This window comes from Heptranchias perlo, chromosome 6 (assembly GCF_035084215.1).
Source record: "Heptranchias perlo isolate sHepPer1 chromosome 6, sHepPer1.hap1, whole genome shotgun sequence".
NCBI lineage: Eukaryota > Metazoa > Chordata > Chondrichthyes > Hexanchiformes > Hexanchidae > Heptranchias > Heptranchias perlo.
This window is the reverse complement of record NC_090330.1, coordinates 67,737,893-67,762,391: the sequence shown is the minus strand read 5'-3', so window position 1 is coordinate 67,762,391 and position 24,499 is coordinate 67,737,893. Positions and strand designations below refer to the sequence as shown.

General features: G+C 42.9%; 1 protein-coding gene across 2 annotated transcripts in view; it reads left to right on the top strand.

Annotated features, from left to right (window-relative positions):
• Window positions 1-24,135, top strand: part of sugt1 (SGT1 homolog, MIS12 kinetochore complex assembly cochaperone) — a 154,619-nt gene extending 130,484 nt beyond the window's left edge. For both annotated transcript variants that reach the window (XM_067986443.1, XM_067986442.1), the window contains 3 exons: window positions 11,407-11,491; window positions 17,765-17,946; window positions 23,059-24,135. In XM_067986443.1, the coding sequence (XP_067842544.1) occupies window positions 11,407-11,491; window positions 17,765-17,946; window positions 23,059-23,160 (369 nt within the window). In that variant the 3' untranslated portion in view covers window positions 23,161-24,135. The remainder of the gene's footprint in view (window positions 1-11,406; window positions 11,492-17,764; window positions 17,947-23,058) is intronic.
• Window positions 24,136-24,499: the final 364 nt, after the last annotated feature.

Genomic DNA, 24,499 nt, shown 5'->3' with positions numbered 1-24,499 from the left:
CACAGAAGCCAGTCTTCAGCCAATTCGATTTACTCCACGTGATATCAAGAAACAGCTGAGTGCACTGGATACAGCGAAGGCCATGGGCCTCGACAACATCCCGTCTGTAGTGCTGAAGACTGGTGCTCCAGAACTAGCTGCGCCTCTAGCCAAGCTGTTCCAGTACAGCGACAACACTGGCATCTACCCGACAATGTGGAAAATTGCCCAGGTATGTCCTGTCCACAAAAAGCAGGACAAATCCAATCCAGCCAATTACCGCCCCATCAGTCTACTCTCAATCATCAGCAAAGTGTTGGAAGGTGTCGTCGACAGTGCTATCAAGCAGCACTCACTCACCAATAACCTGCTCACCGATGCTCAGTTTGAATTCCGCCAAGACCACTCGGCTCCAGACCTCATTACAGCCTTGGTCCAAACATGGAGAAAAGAGCTGAATTCCAGAGGTGAGGTGAGAGTGACTGCCTTTGACATCAAGGCAGCATTTGACCAATTGTGGCACCAAGGAGCCCTAGTAAAATTGAAGTCAGTGGGAATCGGGGGAAAACTCTCCAGTGGCTGGAGTCATACCTAGCACAAAGAAAGATGGTAGTGGTTGTTGGCGGCCAATAATCTCAGCCCCAGGACATTGCTGCAGGAGTTCCTCAGGGCAGTGTCCTAGGGCCAATCATCTTCAGCTGCTTCATCAATGACCTTCTCTCCATCATAAGGTCAGAAATGGGGATGTTCGCTGATGATTGCACAGTGTTCGGTTCCGTTCGGAACCCCTCAGATAATGAAGCAGTCCGTGCCCGCATGCAGCAAGACCTGGACAACATCCAGGTTTGGGCTGATAAGTGGCAAGTAACATTCATGCCAGACAGTGACCATTTCCAACAAGAGGGAGTCTAACCACCTCCCCTTGACATTCAACGGCATTACCATCGCCGAATCCCCCACCATCAACATCCTGGGGGTCACCATTGACCAGAAAGTTAACTGGACCAGCCACATAAATACTGTGGCTACAAGAGCAGGTCAGAGGCTGGGTATTCTGCGGCGAGTGACTCACCTCCTGACTACCATCTACAAGGCACAAGTCAGGAGTGTGATGGAATACTCTCCACTTGCCTGTATGAGTGCAGCTCCAACAACACAAGAAGCTCGACACCATCCAGGACAAAGCAGCCCGCTTGATTGGCACCCTATCCACCACCCTGAACATTCACTCCCTTCGCCACCAGTGCACTGTGGCTGCAGTGTACCATCCGCAAGATGCACTGCAGCAAGTCGCCAAGGCTTCTTCGACAGCACTTCTCAAACCCACGACCTCTACCACCTAGAAGGACAAGAGCAGCAGGCACATGGGAACAACACCACCTGCACATTCCCCTCCAAGTCTCGCACCGTCCCGATTTGGAAATATATTGCCGTTCCTTCATCGTTGCTGGGTCAAAATCCTAGAACTCCCTTCCTAACAGCACTGTGGGAGAACCTTCACCACATGGACTGCAGCGGTTCAAGAAGGCGGCTCACCACCACCTTCTCAAGGGCAATTAGGGATGGGCAATAAATGCTGGCCTCGACAGCGGCGCCCACATCCCATGAACGAATAAAAGAAAACAAAGATGGTCAATGCAAGTTTATATTTTTTGAGGGGGGAGTGAAGGAGAGAGAGGAGGAGAAGTGTAATAGAAATATTTTGACTTTTTGTTTTAAAAAGGACAAGTTCAGAGAGAGGCTCTTGAATTATAAACTTAAGAGTACTTGATCTGGGGGACAGGAGACGAGGAGGCTTGATGGGAGACTTCGAGTAGCCTGCCAGCTCACCTGCAACTGACTAGCTACCAGAAGTGTCCCAATCTGTCTACCAGCCAGCCAGCCAGTCATCCACCAGCTCAAGGGGAAGGGACATGCTTGACTCCTTGGATTACGGGAACAGCAGCTGTGGCTGAAAAGGGAGCAGTTCAAGTAACAGTAGGATTGGCATGAGAGATACTTTTGGCTTATACATTAAATGTCTTGGTTAAAACCGAAGTCTTGCACTTTTGCTCCTGCTCCTGAGTGACTTCTATACATTAACAAAGGAGTTTACTACGTCCTATTCTGTCATTTCCACAGCAGGCAAAACTCTATAGCCAATGAATCACCGAGCACTAATGCCCTTGGGTATACTTGACCTGAGAATGCTAAAAGCTGTAATGATGGCTTGAAATAGAAAGTGTTACAATTCCCAACACTAACATTCCTCAAAAAGCAAAATACTGCAGATGCTGGAAATCTGAAATAAAACAGAAAATGCTGGAAACACTCAGCCGGTCAGGCAGCATCTGTGGAATGATAGGGTTATCCATGGCTTTGTACCCACTTAAAAGCTGTTCACCTGTAACATCAAAAGCAAAATACTGCGGATGATGGAAATCTGAACTGAAAAAAGAAAATGCTGGAAACACTCAGCCGGTTAGGCAGCATATGTGGAGAAAGAGACAGAGTTAACATTTCAGGTCGATGATCTTTTGTCAGAACTGAAGGAAGTTGAAGATTTAACAGTTTTTAACCATATACAGAACCAGGCAAGGGTTGGGCGGGGGGGGGGGGGGAAGAGAGGAGAGGAAAAAACAAAAGGGAAGGTCTCTGATAGGATGGAGGGCAGAAGTAATTAAATGACAAAAGGGATGATGGTGCAATGCATGAAGGGTGGTAATGGGACAAGTAAAGAAACAAAAGATGGGGTTAGAAGAGCTGTAAATGGCAACAGCATTACCAGCATCTGCTGTCCAAAAAATTTGGAGCAGTGGTTATGATCTGAAGTTATTGAAATCAATGTTGAGCCCGAAAGGTTGTAAAGTGCCTAAACGAAAGATGAGGTGCTGTTCCTCGAGCTTCCGTTGGGTTTCATTGGGAACAGTTTAGGAGGCCGAGGTCAGAGTGGGAGTGGGATGGAGAATTAAAATGGCAAGTGATCGGAAGATCAGAGTCATGCTTGTGGTCTGAACGGAGGTGTTGAGCAAAGCAATCACCCGATCTGCGTTTGGCCTCCAATGTAGAGGAGACTGCATCACAAGCAGCGAATACAGTGTATTAAATTGTAAGACATACAAGTAATCGCTGTTTCACTTGGAAAGAGTGTTTAGGGCCCTGGACGGTGGGAAGGGAGGAGGTGAAAGGGCAAGTGTTGCATCTCCTGCGCTTGCACGGGATGGTGCCGTGGGAAGGAGAGCAGTTGTTAGGGGTTATGGAAGAGTGGACCAGGGTGTCGTAGAGGGAACGGTCCCTTTGGAATGCTGAAAGAGGAAGGGAAGATGTGTTTGTTGGTCGCATCGTGCTGGAGATGGCGGAAGTGGCGAATGATGTGGAGGCTGGTAGCGTGAAAGGTGAGGACAAGGGAGGACCTTATTGTGGTTCTGGGAGGGAGGGGAAGGGGTGAAGGCAGTTGTGCGGGAAATGGGATGGACACGGTTGAGAGCCCTGCCAACTACAGTGGAGGGGAATCCTCGATGAAGGAAGACATGTCGGAAGCACTGGTGTGGAAGGTGGCATAGTCAAAACAGATGCGACGGAGAAACTGGGAGAACAGAAGAGTCCTTACAGGAGGCGGGGTGGGAGGAAGTGTAATCAAGGTAGCTGTGGGACTTGGTGGGCTTATAGTAGATACTGGTTGACATCCTATCCCCAGAAATGGTGATAGAGTAGCCAAGGAAGGGAAGAGTCGGAGATGGACCATGTGAAGGCGAGGGTAGGGTGGAAATTGGAAGCAAAGTTGATGAAATTTGCCAGTTTGGGGCGAGAGCAGGAAACTGCACCGATAGTCATCAATGTACCGGAATTGGAGGTGAAGGAGGGAACCTGAGCAGGGCTAGAACAAAGAATGTTCCATGTATCCCACAAAACGGCAGGCATAGCTAGGACCTATACGGGTTCCCATAGCCACACCTTTTATTTGGAGGAAATGAGTGGAGTCAAAGGAGATGTTCAATGTAAGAACAAGTTCAACCAGGCGGTGGAGGGGGTGGTGGATGGGGACTGGTTGGGCCTCCGTTCAAGGAAGAAGCGAAGGGCCTGCAGGCTGCTCTGGTGGGCGGTGGCGGCGTAGAGGGACTGGACGTCCATGGTGAAAAGGAGGTTACGGCCAGGGAATTGGAAACTGTTAAAGTGGCAGAGGGCATTGGCAGAGTCGCGGACATAGGTCAGAAGAGGGGAGAAAAAATAGAGTCAAGATAGGAAGAAATAAGTTCTGTGGGGCAAGAACAGGCTGAAACGATGGGTCTACTGCGGCAATCCTGTTTGTGGATCTTGGGAAAGAGGTAGAAGCAGGCTGTGTGGGACTGGAGGGCTATGAGGTTGGAGGCCTTGGGAGGAAGATCTCCAGAGGAGATGAGGTCAGTGACGGTCTGGGAAACTACGGCTTGATATTCGGCGGTGGGGTCATGGTCTAGGAGGAAGGGTCAGAGAGTTGGCGTTCAGCCTCCGCAAGGTAGAGGTCTGTTCACCAAACAACAATGCTGTCCTTGTCAGCAGGTTTAATGACAATGTCAGGGTTGGACCTGAGAGAATGGAGTGCTGTAAGTTCAGAGGGAGGTAGGTTAGAGTGAATGAGGAGAGTAGAGAAATTGAGACGGCCGATGTCACACCAGCAATTCCCAATGAAAAGATCGAGACGGTAAGAGGCCAGAGGGAGGGGTCCAGGTGGAACGAGAATTCTGAAGGCGGGAGAAAAGGTCCGCTGTGCGAGGGTGGGGTGGGGGGTGGGAAGACTCCTGGCCAAAGAAGTGGGCACGGAGGCAAAGGCGACGGAAGTAGAACTCAGCATTGTGTCGAGCACGGAATTCATTGAGGTGGGGGCACAAGGGGACGAAGCTAAGGCCTTTGCTGAGGACTGATCGTTCGGGGTCAGAGAAGAGAAGGGAAGGGATAGTGAAAACAAAACAAAGGGTGAGATTGGAGGGAGGGATGGGGTCAGAGGAAAATGAAAGGGAAGAAGGATCGGGTGGGGCTTTGGTATCGAAGAGTTGTTGAAGCTTGTGATCCTTGACACCTGAAAGGAAGAAAAAAGGTGTTTTGTTAAAGCGTCGGATGAGGTGAAGGATGAAATGGAACTGACAGTGACAACTCAAGTAGAGAGAGTCGGTAATGCTGAAGAGAGAGGTAGAATGTGTGCATGTAGCAGTGTGTGGTGTTGAGCGTGGATCTCAGGAAGCGGCTGGAGCAGTGGTTCGAGGAATGCTGAATATCATGGAGATATCTGCAATTATGGGTGGATCCGAAATACAAAGGATGGAAGTTAAGTTGGAATCCACCTGGAATAAGTAGGAGCCAGAGATGCGGCTGTGAAAGCGGGTTTTAGTAGGTACTTGATCAAATACAAAAAGGGGAACAGAAAGCAATGTAGGTGAACAAGGTAAAAGAGACAAATGGAAATCCCATCAGAGAGAAGAGCAGAACTTCTTCAAGGTGGGCATTCCTGGAAGAGAAGTGGCAGTGAATTAAACACTAGATCAAAAGCAAAACACTGCGGATGCTGGAAATCTGAAATAAAAACAGATGTTCATCTGTAACATCTTCCAGTTCTAACAAAAGGTCATTGACCTGAAATGTCAACCCTATGTTTCTCTCTCCACAGATGCTACCTGACCTGTTGAGGATTTCCAGCATTTTCTGTTTTTATTACTAACATCCCTAATCTTAGACTGAATTCACAAAAATAAACTTAAGTAAAAGAACTTCAGTTCTTTGTAGAGAAAATAGATAATGTACTGAGATAGCTCTTAAATTGCCCATCACAAAAAATTAATATACAGGCTTTTTAACATATACATTTATTCTTCAGGTTTGCAATAGTGAAAAGGATTGGTGCTGCACAGTGAATGTGAATTGATGCCCCAATGCTGATCACAGTAATTTAGTTAATTGTAACAATTCAGGCTTTTCCACATGCTACAATTTGTACTGAATATAAAAGTCAGTGCCTATAGGCGATTCTACACCTATGAGCTGAAGTGTGACCTTGTGCGCAAAGTGAATGGACCCCCATTTATTGACAGCATTTAATATCAGTCAAGGTAGGCACCTTCGTAACCGCGTAGATTACCAAACAGGTTTATTCAGTCATTTGCAACCACAAGCAGTAAGAACTAGTTATTGAAGTCAGCTCAAGTTACACGACAGCTTTGAGTTAGTTTCATCACGGACTCTTTCTAAAATAGTTCCTGCGCAAAAAGAATAGAAATTAATTTCCCAACATGGAGAAGATATTTTGAGAGTGTCATCTTTTTTAAAAAAAAACATTTGACCAAGTAATGCAGGACAAAGAGAGGATCCATAAATGATGGACAAAATGAGCACCCTTGCAAATGTCTCGGGCAGTAGCTGGACATACTTTTCTCCTTGTCAATTGCAGTCTCGTTTAACATTACGTAAGTCGTGTCTAATATGGTGAGGTCAAAACTGTAACTAACCAGTATTTCAAAATTCCCCAATCCTTAACTCCTAATGCTTTGATATACAGTCTCCTCTTTGAGAAGTCAAAATGTGAGACACAGGCACTTTACCCGAACAGTGAATAGCCAGTTCCATAAACAAGAATGTAAAAGCATGCTGATGGACACCTGTGGTGCAATTTAGCCTGTGCTAGTTCAGATTATAATGTTAATTAATAGTCCAGGATGCATGTTAATTACATCGATTGCTTTTCCAGAAGTATGTGTCCCCGATATGCAGCCAGTGTTCGGTGTGTCTATTGACACCACTGTCAGCCAATGAGTTGGAGGTGGGGCAGGACTTACAGCCGGCAGGATTTGCAGCCAAACCTTGAACTTTAAAGCAAACAAGATCTGTTTACAGACTGTTTAAAGAGTCTCTACCAACTGCAACTAACAGAACTTGTGTGCATGAAATCAATCCCAGTCGTTTACAGCAGTGTGGTCTCCAGGCGTGATTCATGGGGATATTACCCAATCATCTCCATTCTGGCTGGGAATAGTGATGTCACTGTATGCAGCCATCAAACATATGGCCCAATGGCTTGATTCGGAACAGTACTGCGGAACAATATCATCCAGCCTGGTGTATGCTGTGCTGAGCCGAGTCTCCCGGGCACTGCATCTTACAGCCCGGGACAACTGTGTCTTTAAATTTTGCGCCACAGCAGCGCGCCCCCCACTCCGTGACATCAGCACCCACCCCCCCTCCCGCCGGCAGAGATCCAGCTCGGGTGACTGGAAATGGGACCGGTTTGAGGAGGGGAGAGAGTCATGGTGCAGTGCTGGGCTGGTTGGGAAGAAGGTGAACAGGGATTAGTGGTTGGGAGACCTAGATTCGAGGAAAAGGCATTTGGGAGATTAGGACAAGGAGGCGGAGGTCGGGAGATTGGGACGGGGAGAGGGGAGTTCGGAAGCTTTGGACTGGGGGTGGGAGGGTCGGGAGATTGGGATGAGAAGGTGGGGCTCGGGGGATTGGGACTCGGAGAGGGGGATTCGGGAGATTGGGTCGCGAGGAGGGGCAATTGGGATGGGGAAAAGGATCAGGGGTTGGGGGAGAGGGGGACTAGGGAATGGGGGTTGGGAGATTGTGGCGCAGGTGGGGAAGAGTTTAAAATTGAGGCTTGGTGGGGGGGAGGTGGTGGGAGAGGACTGGAGTGAGGTTGTGGGGGCACCATAGCCCAAGTAACCCATTAAGCCTACTCTTTAAAACAGAATCCAGAGAGAGCTGGAAACAGAAACCTCACAAAGTTAATATATATAATGCTGGAGTTGCACTCTGCAGTTTGAAGAAAAATGCTGATTTATTGGTGATTTTGTTACAACTACACAATTATTATGACTTCATGACAGTGGTGTTGGTTCTGATAAAGGGGAACAGCTGAAAGATAGAGTTGGTGGGGAGACTGTCCTCTTGGCTGGGATTTTAATGATAAATCCATAATCTTGGAAAGGCAGATATGTTCATGCCTAAATCCATTGATGTGCCTTTATTTCCACCATTTACTGATGGTAATGATCAATCTAATAATTCAATGATCTAATTTTAAAATAAAGTACTTATTTGGCCTGAGCCAAACCCATGCAACTAATTCACTTGAGCAAAACAATTACTACCAGTGTTACAAAAGAAAATCTAGCTTTTTTCAAATGTAAAAGTTGTTGTATGTTATGTTCTGACAATAGTCTTTGTCACTCTTGCACTCCTCCTCTTAAACTGTGCAGTTTGTACCCCAGAGCACATTTGGCACCACTTAGATAAATTAGCAGTACGTTCACATGAACTATGAAATTAATTTTGTATTTTTTTTTGTGGACGTGAATAGAAAACCCAAGTTCTTGGTTTGTAAGCAACAGATAGCTGTGGTGAAGAATACAATGTTCAAAGACACTATGAAGCATACTGTGGTGAGAAATATGATAAGTGCACAGGAAAGTTACGTCAAGATAAATTTTCTGAATCAGCACCATCATTTAAAAAGCTGCAATCAATGTTTGCTAATGCTCACCACGTAAGCAATGCTGCTGTTATGTGATTGCCTGTGAAATAGCTGTGTCATCTAAACCATTTTCTGAGGGAAAAATTTTTAAGAACTGCATGCTAAAACCTGCAAAATAGTGGGTGGAAATTCAAGCATGCGCCAGGAGCCGGCATAGAAGCTCATCCAAAATTTGACCTCAGGCCTCATTTTAATAATAGAGGCGAGCTGCGTCACCTGTTGTGCCTCCAGAGGCAGCTTGCCCAACGCCGGGGATCAAATTTGGGCTTGCTGCATCGCTGGTAAGTCCTGGAAGGCGGGTGTGGAAAATGCAGGAGAGCCATGTGGCCTTTTAAGGACAGCTGTTTAGGCCGCAGTAGTGCTGAAAAAGCTAGTCGGAGCTTGCATGGTGAATGCTCCACGTAGTTTCTCATGCATTCTGCAGATGGAAACAGGTGCAGGATCCTTTGCAGATTTAAATTGATCCAGTGCTGATTTCAGGTGGTCGCCAGGGATGCTTAAAAACAGTGAGGACCAATATGGCAGCAGGCAAGCCGCTGACACAGCCCCCTGCCATCCAAACCCAGATGATCCCGATCTCTCTCTCTCCCCCCCCCCCCCCCCCCCCCCCAATCCAGACCCCGACTTCCCTTCTATCCGCTCCTCGGCTGCTTTCCCACCCGAGAGGCAGCCAGCCTGTCTGTCAAGCTGGATATTGGGCGGGAAACCTTCTGAAAATGTTAAAACCAGTCCTACCGTTAAATTCGGTAGGACCTGTGGGAAACCCTTACTTACAGGTCTGCAAATCTCGGCGCCCCCCCCCCCCCCTCCCCCCTTTCCCAGCTCCAAGTTAATATTTCTTGTTTGTATTTTGGTGTACAAGTAAGTCCATGGTCTCCTATCACACTGGTATCAATAAATAGTGAAGAACGTTCCTTGGCACCAAGTCAGGACTGTCATCAATATCAACATATCATTTTAACAATACTACTTCCGCTGTGCCCTATTTTCCTGTTTTAGTATTTGGTTTAGATTACTTGGTACTGGCATTCAGTGCTTATATGCATTTCTTAACATACTTTGGTACCAAGAGTTCCCTTTCGTTTCCATCTTTTGGCTTTTGTCTCGTCTCGCGTGAGACTTGAATCTTATTTGGGATGTTCATTACCATGTTCCCAAAGTCTCTTCCTTTCTCCAATCTGTAATGTTGTGCAGCAGGTCACCTCATGCACATCCTCAACTGAAGCTCTTAGAGCCGCATTTGTTATCTGTGGCTGCTTTGGCTACGCAGTTCTGCTCCATTGAAGGGAGTCATAGCTGATCATTTTTCAACCATGGAGGAGGAATGTGCTTTCACTGTTACCACCATGTGGTGCTTTCTTGCATTTTGAGAAATCCTATTGAGATGGCACTTATAAACCCAAAGAATCCCTATATTGAGGATTCAGGCAAACAAGGAGGGGACTTTTGGAGGAGCCATATCCAAATTAGACCTTTCCCAGAGGCAATTTGCCCAAATCACCGCTACAGTGATCATGACTTAAAAGGTGCAGATTCTGAAATCTCCTTCAGGTGGCTGTGCTTAGCAACACAGCTTTATGGCATTGGGCAAATCACATCTCTTCCTTGTTAGCCAGAGTGACCAAAGTTACTGGTTTTCCAGGTGCAGTATAAGTTTAAGGTTCATCACTTGAACTTCTCCAGGACAAGAATACTGTTCCTGCAAAAGAGAGTTATGCTTGGGAGAGAAACTTTACACAAGATGTTTCCAGTGTACAATTGGTCTACTAACAATCTCACTGGGCAAGAATCATGCTCAACAGAACAACCTGGATCGAGTCTGTGGCTTGGAAGAATAGCTGTCTGCACGAGGATTAGCCAAATGGCTGGTAAGCACATCCCCTGCAAAGGTAGCAGAAATTACTGTATAGCACATCACAAACCTAGAATATGTGGGATTTTGTAACCCATTAAAAGAAAACCCTGATGTGCCGGATATTAAAACTGCAAATTCATAAGTACTAGGTTCTTGGCAGAAGATGAAATGGGACTAATCTTGCAAATTCATGCTCCTTACTTGGAACTTTGACTGTCATGTGTCATGAATCCCGACACATGTTCCCCACAACTTTCCACCCTTAAAGTAAATGTTGTGAATTTTCTTTCTCAAATTGTAGTACCGAAACTATGGGATCAAAATTCCAACTGGCGCCTTGTACTTCAGTTACTGAAATTAAGTATTACTATGTGGGTATGCATTTTCATTAATCTAGGCATTTGTGTTCTTTAGGAACAAAGCCTTGACCAGACAGAGCTTAGCAATTGGCACATACTTATATTAGTTCCATGGCAGTGTTGGACCCACCAGGGAAAGACCTATTCATGCAGCGGCAGCTGCTTAAGCAAACTTTCATTTGTAAATTGAAACAGTACACCTGCTTTTACTGTAGATTATCATCTTGACTTGGCAGTCCAAGAAGAGGAGCACATTGGCACAGCAGTGCTCAAGCTGGCCTGAAAATATTGGTCCTCACAAACCCATTGCCAAAATTCTCCACTGTGATATGTGTCTACTATGTAAAGATTGAAGAATGATTACTGGCTGCCTTGTTCTTTGCTTGAAGTTTAAGCTCCACATACAGAACTCTCTCCCAACTTGCCCCTTTCTCCTTTATACTGATTCTTCAAGGTTGCTCTTTTTTGGGTTCTGGACTGCTGCTTCCAGGAAAAGAACTGAGAGAGTATCATCATGAGGCTGCGTTTGTAGAATGGCAGAGGGGAAGTTCGACTGACCTCTAACAGAGGGAACCCCTTACAGGTCCCATGGTGATTTTCCCCAAAGTACAATAGAGAAATATCTTATATGTGGAGTTTATACTTAAATTAAAAAGTGAGGTAAGCTAATCCAAATGTAGGAAATTAATATATTATGAAGAAAACTTCATTTGATATATGAATTACTTATTTTGTAGATAGAGATCAAAATGAAGAAGTCTGAAGCTATTCGATGGGAAAAGCTGGAAGGGGTTCTACCAGATGTAAAGCACTTCATGCCAGGTGAGAGTTTGCTACAGTAGTTTGCACTGGTATTTTGTAAGAGTGATTGTTTTTGCTGAGAAATGAATTTGGATAATTGTGTTTTCATTGTATTTCTAAGAATAAGCAAATGTCATAAGAACATAGGAAATAGGAGCAGGAGTAGGCCATCCGGCCCCTCGAGCCTGCTCTGTCATTCAACAAGACCGTGGCTGATCTACCTCAACGCCATTTTCCTGCACCATCCCCATATCCCTTGATGCCATTAATATCTAGAAGTCTATCGATCTCTGTTTTGAATGTACTCAATGACTGAGCCCCTACAGCCCTCTGGGGTAGAGAATTCCAAAGATTCGCCACCCTCTGAGTGAAGAAATTTCTCCTCATCTCAGTCCTAAATGGCCTCCCCCTGGGTCTAGACTACCCAGACAGGGGAAGCATCTTCCTTACATCTACCCTGTCGAGCCCTGTAAGAATTTTGTACGTTTCAATGAGATCACCTCTCATTCATCTAAACCCTAGAGAATACAGGCCTAGTCTACTCAATCTCTCCTCATATGACAATCCTGCCATCCCAGGAATCAGTCTGGTGAACCTTCGTTGCATTCCCTCTATGGCAAGTATATCTTTTCTTAGGTAAGGAGACCAAAATTGTACACAATACTCCAGTTGCTGTCTCACCAAGGCCCTGTATAATTGCAGTAAGACATCTTTACTCCTGTACTCAAATGCTCTTGTAATAAAGGCCAACATACCATTTGCCTTCCTAATTGCTTGCTGCAGCTGCATGTTAGCTTTCAGTGACTCATGTACAAGAACACCAGGTCCCTTTTGAACATCAACATTTCCCAATCTCTCATCATTTAAAAAATACTCTGCATTTCTGTTTTTCCTACCAAAGTGGATAACTTCACATTTTTCCACATTATATTCCATCTGCCATGTTCTTGCCCACTCACTTAGCCTGTCTAAATCGCCTTGAAGCCTCTTTGCATCCTCCTCACAACTCACAATCCCACCTAGTTTTGTGTCATCAGCAAACTTGGAAATATTATATTTGGTCCCCTCATCCAAATCATTGATAGATTGTGAATAGCTGGGGCCCAAGCATCGATCCCTGCAGTATCCCACTAGTCTGCCAACCTGATTTCTGTCTGTTAACCAATTCTCAATCCATGCCAGTATATCACCCCCAATTCCATGCACTCTAACTTTGTTCACCAACCTCCTGTGTGGGACCTTATCAAAAGCCTTCTGAAAATCCAAATACACCACATCCACTGGTTCCCCCTTATTTCTTCTACTAGTTACATCCTCAAAGAACTCCAATAGGTTTGTCAAATATGATTTCCCTTTCATAAATCCATGTTGACTCTGCCAAATCCTATTATTATTTTCTAAGTGTTCTGTTATCACATCCTTTTTAATAAATTCCAGCATTTTCCCTACTAAGATGTCAGGCTAATGGGTCTGTAGTTCCCTGTTTTCTCTCTCTCTCCTTTCTTAAATAGTGGGGTTACATTTGCTACACTCCAATCTGTAGGAATCATTCCAGAATCTAGAATTTTGGAAGATGACAACAAATGCATCCACAATCTCTATAGCCACCTCTTTCAAAACCCTGGGATGTAGATCATCAGGTCCTTGGGATTTATCGACTTTTAGTCCCATTAATTTCTCTAGTACTTTTTTTTTACTAATAATTTCTTTCATTTCCTCATTCTCGCCAGACCCTTGGTTCTCTAGTATTTCTGGGAGTTTTTTGTGTCTTCTTCCGTGAAGTCAGATGCAAATTATTTGTTTAATTTCTCTGCCATTTCCTTATTCCCCATTATAAATTCTTCCATCTGTCTGTAAGGGACCCACTATCCCTTTAACAGATACATGCTCTGCACAGTAAAGTGCTCTCCTCCATCCCCCACTCCTGTAATTCTGCTGTTGATAATGTCTTATGGACTGTGCCTTCATATGGTTCTGACTTAGTGAATCTTTCCTTTGAGTGCCATGCAATGATTGTTCTCAGTTGGGATCTCAACAAGAAGCAAAAATGCTATGGTTGTCTTATTGCATATTTCTGCTAATCACACTCTGCAGGATAGTGCCCTCAGGCATTTTTCTCAGTTGTATGTCAACAATCTACTAATTATACTGGGAGACTGGATGAATGAAAAACAATTTATCTTCTGGATAATAAATTGCATATTGCTAAATGGAAAAAGTATACAGATTGATCTGAGTATTATCCGTGGCTCATTGGTAGCACTCTTGCTTCTGAGTCAGGAGTTGTGGTTTCAAGTCCTTTTCCAGAGACTTGAGCACGTAATCTAGGCTGACACTCCAGTGCAGTACTGAGGGAGTGCTGCAGTATCTGAGGTACCATCTTTCAGATGAGACGTTAAACCAAGTTTGCCCTCCCAGGTGGATATAAAAGATCCCATAGCACTAGTTCAAAGAAGAGTGGGGGGGGAGGGGGTCTCCCCAGTGTCTTGGCCAACATTCATCCCTCAACCATCATTGCTGAAAAACAGATTATCTGGTCATTATCTCTGCTGTTTGTGGGAGCTTGCTGTGCGCAAATTGGCGGCCGCTTTTCCTACATCACAACAGTGACTACACTTCTAAAGTATTTCATTGGCTGTAAAACACTTTGGGATGTACTGAGGTTGTGAAAGGCACTATATAAATCCAAGTCTTATTTCAATTATCACACCCTTTGTGGACTAGCAAAGATAATTTGAATATATTTATTCTAAACACCCTCTATGGCATCCAGTTTCGCAGATGTTATTGTGTTCCCTGGGACTGAGAGATATCTGTTTGTGTAGCCACCTGAAAATTTAACTGCTGTCTTCCAAGTATGGACAAGTTATAGTTACTCCCTTGTCCAAGTGTAAAATTCCAGTGCTTCTGGGAAGCTATCTAAGCCACCAGATGCATGAGTAAAAGGGACACATATGCAGGGCCTTGAAATATATATGATTGTGTTTCGGACACACTGGATGAAGTTTGCACAGAAATAATCTCAGATTGATTTAGTATAATGTTTCAAGGTTTTTGATTTTTTTTTTTCTTCATGGGAAGGATTTTAGAATTGTTATATTTAAGAGTTGTTTTCTGAAGCAAAGTGAAGTCGCACAATTTTAAAAGCAGAGACCACAGGCTGCAGCCATTGCTGAATGTATACTAAAGTCAGACAAAGCCAGTTTGGGGGATGTCACAACTCAATTTATTTCAAACTGATATAACGAGGATCTATTGTTTCATCCCAGGCCCATTAGCCAGGTTGAAAAGTGACGTTAAACAATTCATCATCTCATCGCAGGTGACCAACATGTACTCACACGCATTGTAGTGAGGACAGTTCTGTTCATGTGGGCACAGCATGAGGTGTCAGCAGAGAATATACTCCTGGGAGAAGGTTAATAGGTCTGCTGGCAAATAGATCCCTGCATGGGTAAGTTTCAGAAACACTGCCACTCTGCTTCATAGGATTTAGGAAAGAAGGGCGGGAACCCATGGTCAGGAGGCATTTGAAGTTTGAACAAAATACTGGGAGACCCAGTCTTCGGCCCAGAGTTGGAAGTTAAAAATGCAGGTGGTCCTGTTTTGCAGTTAGAAGTTGATAGAAAGGTATGCCAAAAACAAGTAAATCAGTCCACGGAAGGAACAAGATGGCTTATTTTTTTCCCCTATTTTTTGAGGAGAGAAGTGGGATTGAGTTAAGTAAAACTTGCTTTGACTGTTACTCTATGTTTACTTGCTATCTAGGAAATAAGCAAATTAATGACCTAATTTCAGCAAGTATTATTTCAGATCACCTTTGGAAAGATTGGAGAAGCGCAAGTGGGGGTATATGTGAAAGATGCTGTGTGCTGTGTCCAATTCACATGGTGGGGGGGGGGGGTTCCTATTATATCCCTGGGTTCCTATTATATCCCTGGGTTCCTATTATATCCCTGGGTTCCTATTCTATCCCTGGGTTCCATTATCGTAAAATTAGATATTTGGCAGTATGAGTAGACTCTGAGCGCAAGATTCTCAGACTGCTTATGGGTGTGACGAGCACCGCGGTACCTAAGAGAATATCTAAAGCTGACTTAAAACTTGTAACAATTAGTGGCAGCTACCTGATGTACATTGGTGATGAAGGCAGTTCAAAATGGCTAAAATTTAAAAGTGAATAATACAGTAACAGTATCTAAAATCAGCTTGATAAAAGGAGGCAGAAATTGAATTAGTGCGATTGGCAGCCGAGGAGAAACCTCTCCTGCATGAGACTAAAGAGAAAGCGAGGAAAGGACATTTTACTTCGAAATTTTGAAATTGGAGGTGAGAAGGATCGACAGTGCTGGAAGCAGGAGGAACAGCACAAATTTCAGAAAGAGAGGGAACAATGCGAATTCAAGGCCAACAAGGAGGAGAAATAACGCTAACATTAGGCTGCTAGGGAGAAAGTGTGTCATATCTTGAACTGGCATTAGCTACATCCTTATTTTCAGATGTGACCCCCATGTTTCCATCTGGCATTTTCTCAGACTTCCCTCTTCCTTACCTATCTACACATCCTATGTTTCTCTAATGTCTTTTCTGTCTTTAGATCTTCTGTTTATTACTTGACTGCGATAATCGGTTACATCATTCTTCACCACTTCTCTTGACTCCTCCACTGCCTCTGATTTGTCATGCTGCTTGTCTGACACCCAGTGTTAGATGAACAGAAATGTCCTCCAATTAAATATTGGGAAAACCAATGCCATTGTCTTTCGATCCCCGCCACAAACTCCGTTTCCTAGCCACTGACTCCATCCCTCTCCTTGGCTACTGTCTGAGGCTGAACCAGACCTTGGTGTTCTATTTAACCTTGCGCTGAGTTTCCGACCCAATATCCTCTCCCTCACCAAGACAGCCTACTTCCATCTATGTAAAATCACCCGTCTCCGCTCCTGCCTCAGTTTATCTGCTGTTGAAACCCTCATCCATGCCTTTGTTACCTCAAGACTCGACTATTCCAATGCCTCCCATGTTGCACCCTCCATAAACATGAGCTAATCCAAAACTCTGCTGCCTGTACTAACTCACTCCAAGTCCAGTTCATCCATCACCCCTTTGCTCACTGACCTACAGTGGCTCCCAGTCTGGCCTCGATTTTAAAATTCTCATCCTTGTTTTAAAATCCCTCCTTGGCCTCGCCCCTCCTTAACTCTGTAACCTCCTTCAGCCTTACAACCCTTCGAGATCTCTACATGCCCCCAGTTCTGGCCTCTTGTGCATCCCCGATTTTCATCGCTCCACCATCGGCGGCTGTACCTTCAGCTACCTATGCCCTAAGCTCTGGAATTCTCTCCCTAAACCTCTCCACCTCCCTATCTCTCTTCTTTAAAACGCTCCTTAAAACCTACCTCTTTGACCAAGCTTTTGGTCACCTAACCTAATATCTCTGTGGCTCAGTCTCACGTGTTGTTTGATAACGCTCCTGTGGGCGCCTTGAGACGTTTGTTATGTTAAAGGTATTATATAAATGCAAGTTGTTGTTGTTGTTGTTGTTGTTGTTGTGACATCATTCCACAGATGCACCCCTTTTTCTGATTGTATTAATACGTCCGTGACTTATTTTTCAGCTTTGAAGAAGCGTATGCACCTAAATCATTCACTGTTAATCTCTAGATCTTTACCATATGATTGTCTAAAAACCTAGCTTTTTGACGCTGCTTTTCAGCCGGTCATATTAGTTTCTATAAAGCTTTTGGCACCATGAAAATGAACACTGGAAACAGGAAGAATAAAAAGGGAAGGATTTTGAAGTTGCAAAACTAAGGGGGGAAAGTTTAAAATGGGTACAATATGGTATCGTAATTGGAGAATTTAATTTAAAGTTTTAAAAAAAAATCAAGAAGAGCAGCGAATTGGTGATTATGGATGGCATTTTATGTTAAATTGTTTTTTGTTTTAGTAGTTTAGGGCAATAATAAATTTATATAGCTTTATTCTTTAACATTAATTGAGGATTTCTATGTCTCAATGCATGATTTGAAAACAAAAGTGATTAGGCCAGGAAGATTCGGTTTGCTGAATCTGCTGACGGTCTTAAGTTGGTATAGGGTCTATTCTCTGAAATGTTGCCCTGAAATTTCTATAAAATGATCAAGGTTAAGAAATGCATTTTTTGTGTGTTATGTTTTTTCTTCTAGATGCATTTGTTGAAGACAGCATTGTCCAGTTTATTCAGCTGGCTGAATTTTTTTAAAATAATGCCCCATTAACTAATTTATCTTATGTGCTGTTCTGTAATTTTAGAACAGCCACAGCAGTATCCATCTTCATCTCAGTGCACAAAGAATTGGGATCAACTAGTAATGGAGATTAAAGAGGAGGAGAATAATGAGAAACTTGAGGGAGATGCTGCTCTAAACCAACTCTTTCAGAAGATCTATGCAGACGGGTCTGATGAAGTGAAGCGTGCTATGAATAAGTCATTTGTAAGTATTGCACCCTTAATGTTACCACTTTATTGTTTTTCTTAAGTGTATTTTTTTTAATGTATGTATACATTGCATGAAATGTTAGTAAGTAAAGCAAGACTTGTAAAAGAAATTAAAGGAGTTTATGTCTTTATTTTACTCTTGCTCCGAGTCATTGGACCCTGCAAATTGAAATAATTTGGAAATAATGGACTTTTATGTCACTGCATTTTTTGATGAGGCAATATGGTCACCAAGCCGACAATAGGACTGATTTCCTCAATCAGGTGCTCTTGGCAAGATGGATGGAAAATCATGGTCTGCGGGTCAGTGATGTCCTAACTAGTGCTCCCTGAAAACGTTGTTCCTGGACAGGAGCGCTTGATTAGGGAATCAGCCCTAACAATACAATATTATATATATGAGCAAAATCTTTTCTTCAAAATAAACATATAGTACAATAGTGTAAATCTTGTCATTTTCACTTGACACTATTATAACTCAGTTGATCCAGGCTCGATATTGTTCCTTCAATTCCCAAGTACAGATCTTTTATGTATATAGCAAATAATAGTGGCCCCAACACAGTTGCCTGTAGAATAACAGCTACTGCACTCTAGTCTTCCTTGGACTCTTTTTTTTTAAACTGTAAAGTACTTGATTTGTACTCTTTGCCATCTGTTAAAAATTTTTTAATATTGCAAATCTATGATTCCATTTGCCAGTTTTTTTCTTCCTTTTAATCTGGGCAAGATTCCTTTTTATTTTATTATAATTTGCTTTCCCCAGTTATTTTTTTCTCTCTTTCTATTCTTATTCTGAAGCTAATTATACTATGGTCACTGTTTCCCAAATGCAAATTGTCCCGTTTTGCATTTGGAAAACAGTGACCATAATATGATTAGCTTCAGAATAAGAATAGAAAGAGAGAAAAAAAATAACTGGGGAAAGGCAAATTATAATAAAATAAAAAGGAACCATGCCCAGATTAAATGGAAGAAAAAATTGGCAAATAGAGCCATAGATTAGCAATATTAAAAATATTTCAACAGATAGAAAAAGTACAAATCAAGTAGTACTTTCAGGTCACGTCCTTGCTCTGCTTCATTATCCAGAACTGGGTCAAGTAGTGCTTCTTTACTCGTTGGAGTAGCAATGTATTGACTGAGAAAACAGTCCTAAATGCACTACAAAAAAAACAGTTTCACCACAAACATTTTCCCTATTCCAGTCTAATTTTGGATAATTAAAATTTTCTATAATAATTATCATTTTTAATATATACCTCTTCAGTTTGTCTGCAAATTTTATCAATTCCCTTTCTACCGTTTGATTTATAATATACTCCCAGCAATGTGACCAATCCCTCGCTAATCTTCAGCTCAGTCCAATGGGATTTTGTTTGGACCACTTCTCTATTTAAATCTTTACATTCTAGTACATATGATATTATCTCTAATTAATGTTGCTATCTCTCCTTCCTTCCTGAAATTTTTATAGCTATGAATATTTAATTGCCAGTACTGACCCAGCTGCAGCCAGGTTTCAGTTACTGCTATTATCATGATTTTGTATTGAGTTAATTAATCTGATTCCCTTGTTTTATTTCATATACTCTGTGTATTAATATACATTTAGTTTGAATTTTTTAGTTTTGGCAATTTTCCCATTTTTTTTTTGCCTCTGGCCATCATAATTTATTTTTACTATCTTCTCCTGTTTAACCTCTTAGTCTTTCTACCGCCTGATCAAGCCAAGTATTTTTTAAATGGTGAAAAGCTAGGAACAGTGGAGTTCCAAAGAAATTTAGATGTCCATGTAGACAAATCACTAAAATGTAGTGCCCATGTACAAAGAATAGTCAAAAAGTCTAATAGAATATTAGCCTTCATATCTAGCAGGCTAGAATATAAAGAGGAGGAAGTTTTGCTACAGCTACACAAAGCCCTGGTTAGATCCCATCTGGAATACTGTGTATAGTTCTGGGCACAGTACCTTGGAAAGGATATTTGGCCTTGGAAGGAGTGCAGCTTAGATTCAACATAATATTACCAGGGCCTCAAAGGCTAAATTATATAAACTAGGCTTGTATTCCCTGGAATATAGATGGCTAAGGAGTGACCTGATTGAGGTTTTTAGGGTTTTGAAAGGAATTGATAGGGTAGATAGAGAGGAACTTTTTCTGCTGGTGGAAGAGTCTAGGACAAGGGGACATAATTTTAAAATCAGAGCCAAGCCATACAAGAGAAAAGTTAAGAAACACTTCTTCACTCGAAGGGTGGTAGAAGTGTGAAACTCTCTCCTACAAAAAGCAATTGATGCTAGCTCAATTAATAATTTTAAACCTGAGATTGATAGGTTTTTGCTAGCCAAAGGTATTAATGGATATGGAGCTAAGGTGGGTAAATGGAGTTATGATACAGATCAGTCACAAACTCATTGAATGGTGGAACAAGCTCGAGGGGCTGAATGGCCGACTCCTGTTCATTTTTTTTTATTCGTTCATGGGATGTGGGCGTCGCTGGCGAGGCCGGCATTTATTGCCCATCCCTAATTGTCCTTGAGAAGGTGGTGGTGAGCCGCCTTCTTGAACCGCTGCAGTCCGTGTGGTGAAGGTTCTCCCACAGTGCTGTTAGGAAGGGAGTTCCAGGATTTTTTACCCAGCGACGATGAAGGAATGGCGATATATTTCCAAGTCGGGATGGTGTGTGACTTGGAGGGGAACGTGCAGGTGATGTTGTTCCCATGTGCCTGCTGCTCTTGTCCTTCTAGGTGGTAGAGGTTGCGGGTTTAGGAGGTGCTGTCGAAGAAGCCTTGGCGAGATGCTGCGATGCATCCTGTGGATGGTACACACTGCAGCCACAGTGCGCCGGTGGTGAAGGGAGTGAATGTTTAGGGTGGTGGATGGGGTGCCAATCAAGCGGGCTGCTTTGTCCTGGATGGTGTCGAGCTGCACTCATCCAGGCAAGTGGAGAGTATTCCATCACACTCCTGACTTGTGCCTTGTAAATGGTGGAAAGGCTTTGGGGAGTCAGGAGGTGAGTCACTCGCCGCAGAATACCCAACCTCTGACCTGCTCTTGTAGCCACAGTATTTATATGGCTGGTCCAGTTAAGTTTCTGGTCAATGGTGACCCCCAGGATGTTGATGGTGGGGGATTCGGCGATGGTAATGCCGTTGAATGCCAAGGGGAGGTGGTGAGACTCTCTCTTGTTGGAGATGGTCATTGCCTGGCACTTGTCTGGCGCGAATGTTACTTGCCACTTATCAGCCCAAACCTGGATGTTGTCCAGGTCTTGCTGCATGCGGGCTCGGACTGCTTCGTTATTTGAGGGGTTGCGAATTAAACTGAACACTGCAATCATCAGCGAACATCCCCATTTCTGACCTTATGATGGAGGGAAGGTCATTGATGAAGCAGCTGAAGATGGTTGGGCCTAGGATACTGCCCTGAGGAACTCCTGCAGCAATGTCCTGGGGCTGAGATGATTGGCCACCAACAACTATTACCCTCTTCCTTTGTGCTAGGTATGACTCCAGCTGCTGGAGAGTTTTCCCCCTGATTCCCATTGACTTCAATTTTACTAGGACTCCTTGATGCCACACTCGGTCAAATGCTGCCTTGATGTCAAGGACAGTCACTCTCACCTCACCTCTGGAATTCAGCTCTTTTGTCCATGTTTGGACCAAGGCTGTAATGAGGTCTGGCGCCGAGTGGTCCTGGCGGAACCCAAACTGAGCATCGGTGAACAGGTTATTGGTGAGTAAGTGCCGCTTGATAGCACTGTCGACGACATCTTCCATCACTTTGCTGATGATTGAGAGTAGACTGATGAGGTGGTAATTGGCCGGATTGGATTTGTCCTGCTTTTTGTGGACAGGACATACCTGGGCAATTTTCCACATTGTCAGGTAGATGCCAGTGTTGTAGCTGTACTGACTCCTAAAGCTTACTTTTCCTACCAAGCTGCCTACTCTTCTCTTGCTTTCTCCATTTTTGATCCCTATTAATTTATATTCTCCCCCACAGCTCTAGTTAACCTCCAAGCAAGGCTATCTATTTCATTTCTGTATCGGTGTACATCAATCTATTGGTCTCGCTCACTGTTGCTGCAGAACCTCAGGAATTTGAACTCCCCTATCCTGGACAACATTTAAAGCCACACATTACGTCCTCAATCTGGCGGTTCCTGTACAGACTGGATGTGAATCCTGTTGTTACCTGCATTATTGCTTCCAATAAGAACTGTAACCTCTGGTTGACCCAAGAAGTTTCTGCACCTGCTTTCTTATGTTTCTTGCTCCTGGCACCTAGGACACAACACACCATTTGGGGCACATGTTTTGGTTATAGGAGCAATTGTTTACTCCTCTCATTATTTAATCTGCCACTACCATTGCATTCCTGCGCTTAACTCTTTTGTCTTCCCCCCACCGCCAATCCACCAACAGCCGGCTCCTTGGCCTTGCTTGTGGCTGCCTTCTCAAAGTTGATGCCCTTGGAACAAATGTTCAATATTGAAAACATGTTTGCCATGGTAATGGCCTCCGAGGATACCTACACCTCCTTTCTACTTCTCTTCCCATCAAAATGGAAGATGACCTGTTTCCAATTTTTGCCCTCATGCGTTCCAAAGCCCCCTCTTCTCCGCCTCCTGTATGTGATGGAGTATCTTCTGCTGTTTCTCAAGCTCAGTAACTTTGATCTTGACTGAATGCAGCTGGGGGCACTTCCTGCCAGTGTTTACCTTGGATGTTCAAACCATCCAGGAGCTCCCTACATGCAGCAAGATTTGGACAACACAGGTTGCAACTGTCCTGCCTTTCTAACCTTTTTAAATTTTATCTAACTCATGCTATACAAAATATACTGTACATACAGTATAAAAGTGCAAACAGTAAATTTATAACTGTGATACAATCTTGAGGGTCTGTCTTGTGGGTGTGCTGAACTTCACACAAAAGAAATTAAAATCCAGTTGGCTGTAGCTGCATTCAGTGGCACTGAAAGCCACTCTATATAAATATTAGTCTAACCTTCAACAGAAATTTAGGTCTTGAAACAAATGTGAGCATTTTTGCTGTCTCAGACTAAAAGCTAACATTCACTTTTTCATGTGTCCTTTGTAGACTGAATCAGGAGGCACTGTTCTGAGCACAAATTGGACTGAAGTGGGCAAAAAAACAGTGGCTGTGAATCCCCCAGATGACATGGAGTGGAAGAAACTTTGATGTCTGAACTTATTGTGTTGTTCACCACCATTAATTCAACTTTAAAAGCAGCTTATGAACTTTTTTCTTCTGTTCCAAGACTGATTATGTACTAGACTTTGCCTTAGCTTTGGATCATCTTTGCACGGATTTGATGCATTCTTTAGTCTGATGTTAATGTTAGAGGAAGTTCAAGATTTTTTTTCACTTTTACATTTTTTAATTTTAAAGTATCAGCAGTTTCCTCCCACAGAATAAATTGGGTATGCATACATATATGGCATTGCTGCATGTGTGAATAGTTTTATATCACCCTTGTTTGCATAGCCAGTGATTTCCCCCATCTAACCGATTGTTCTTTTCTTGTCATGGTGTTAATGCAGTATACAGTACAAATGTGCTACATCTAACGTTGATGTGGTTTTATTCTATTCATGAGGCAGACTGGCATAATTATGCATTTGGCTTCACGTGTGTTAAAAATAGTACCAAATACTTCATGTAGCTATGTCAGAATATTTTCTGAACCAATGAGGCACTAGTTAGGTAAACAGTGAAAATAGGCAAAATCTCACCCATTTTTTCTTACTACAGTTGAACATTTCTGTTTTCCTATGCAGGGTTGATTTTGTTAAATTAAACTTTTTGCTTTGGATATTCATTTTGCTTCAGTTTTCATACTTGAAGCTTGATGAACAAATGTAAATACAGTGCTTATTTACTGCACCTGTGTGTTGTGTTTTTTTCAAGTGTTCATGTGGTCTCAGTATGAAATCTTAAGACCTTGAGTATAGGTTCCTATTGAATTGTTTTGGTTGCTATTTTTAACAGTCATAAGAAACCATAGTAATTTAATTAAAATTTCCATTTGACATAGTTCATGACATCAGCCAGAAGAGAGGCATGAGAAAAGGTGTTATACATGATATGAAAAAATCCTTCTGAAATGAGAAGAAAAAGATTATTAATAAAGGATGCTGCATTTTTTTTGCCTAATGTAAGAGTCTTCACTCTTAATTATCTAATGTTCTTAATTCGGTGATGGTGTACATACCTTTTTTTCTTGAACCACATAATGCAGTTAAAGCCAGTAGTATCAACAAGAGGATGTTGTGTGAGCAGATATTCCAAGATTATCACCAGTCACAACAGGAGAACTTTGGTTATGTGGTAGTTAAGTAATTTAAAATGCCGTGAATCAAATCAAAAAATCATGTGACTAATTATAAAATTGGTAACAATTTAAGTACAATTTTTAAAAAGCATCTCATTCAAAAAGTAGGTAGTCATTGTACTTTTAGTCAGTAATTTTAATTTTTTTTAAAGTTAGTTTTCCGTTCATATTTGATGTTTGGCCATA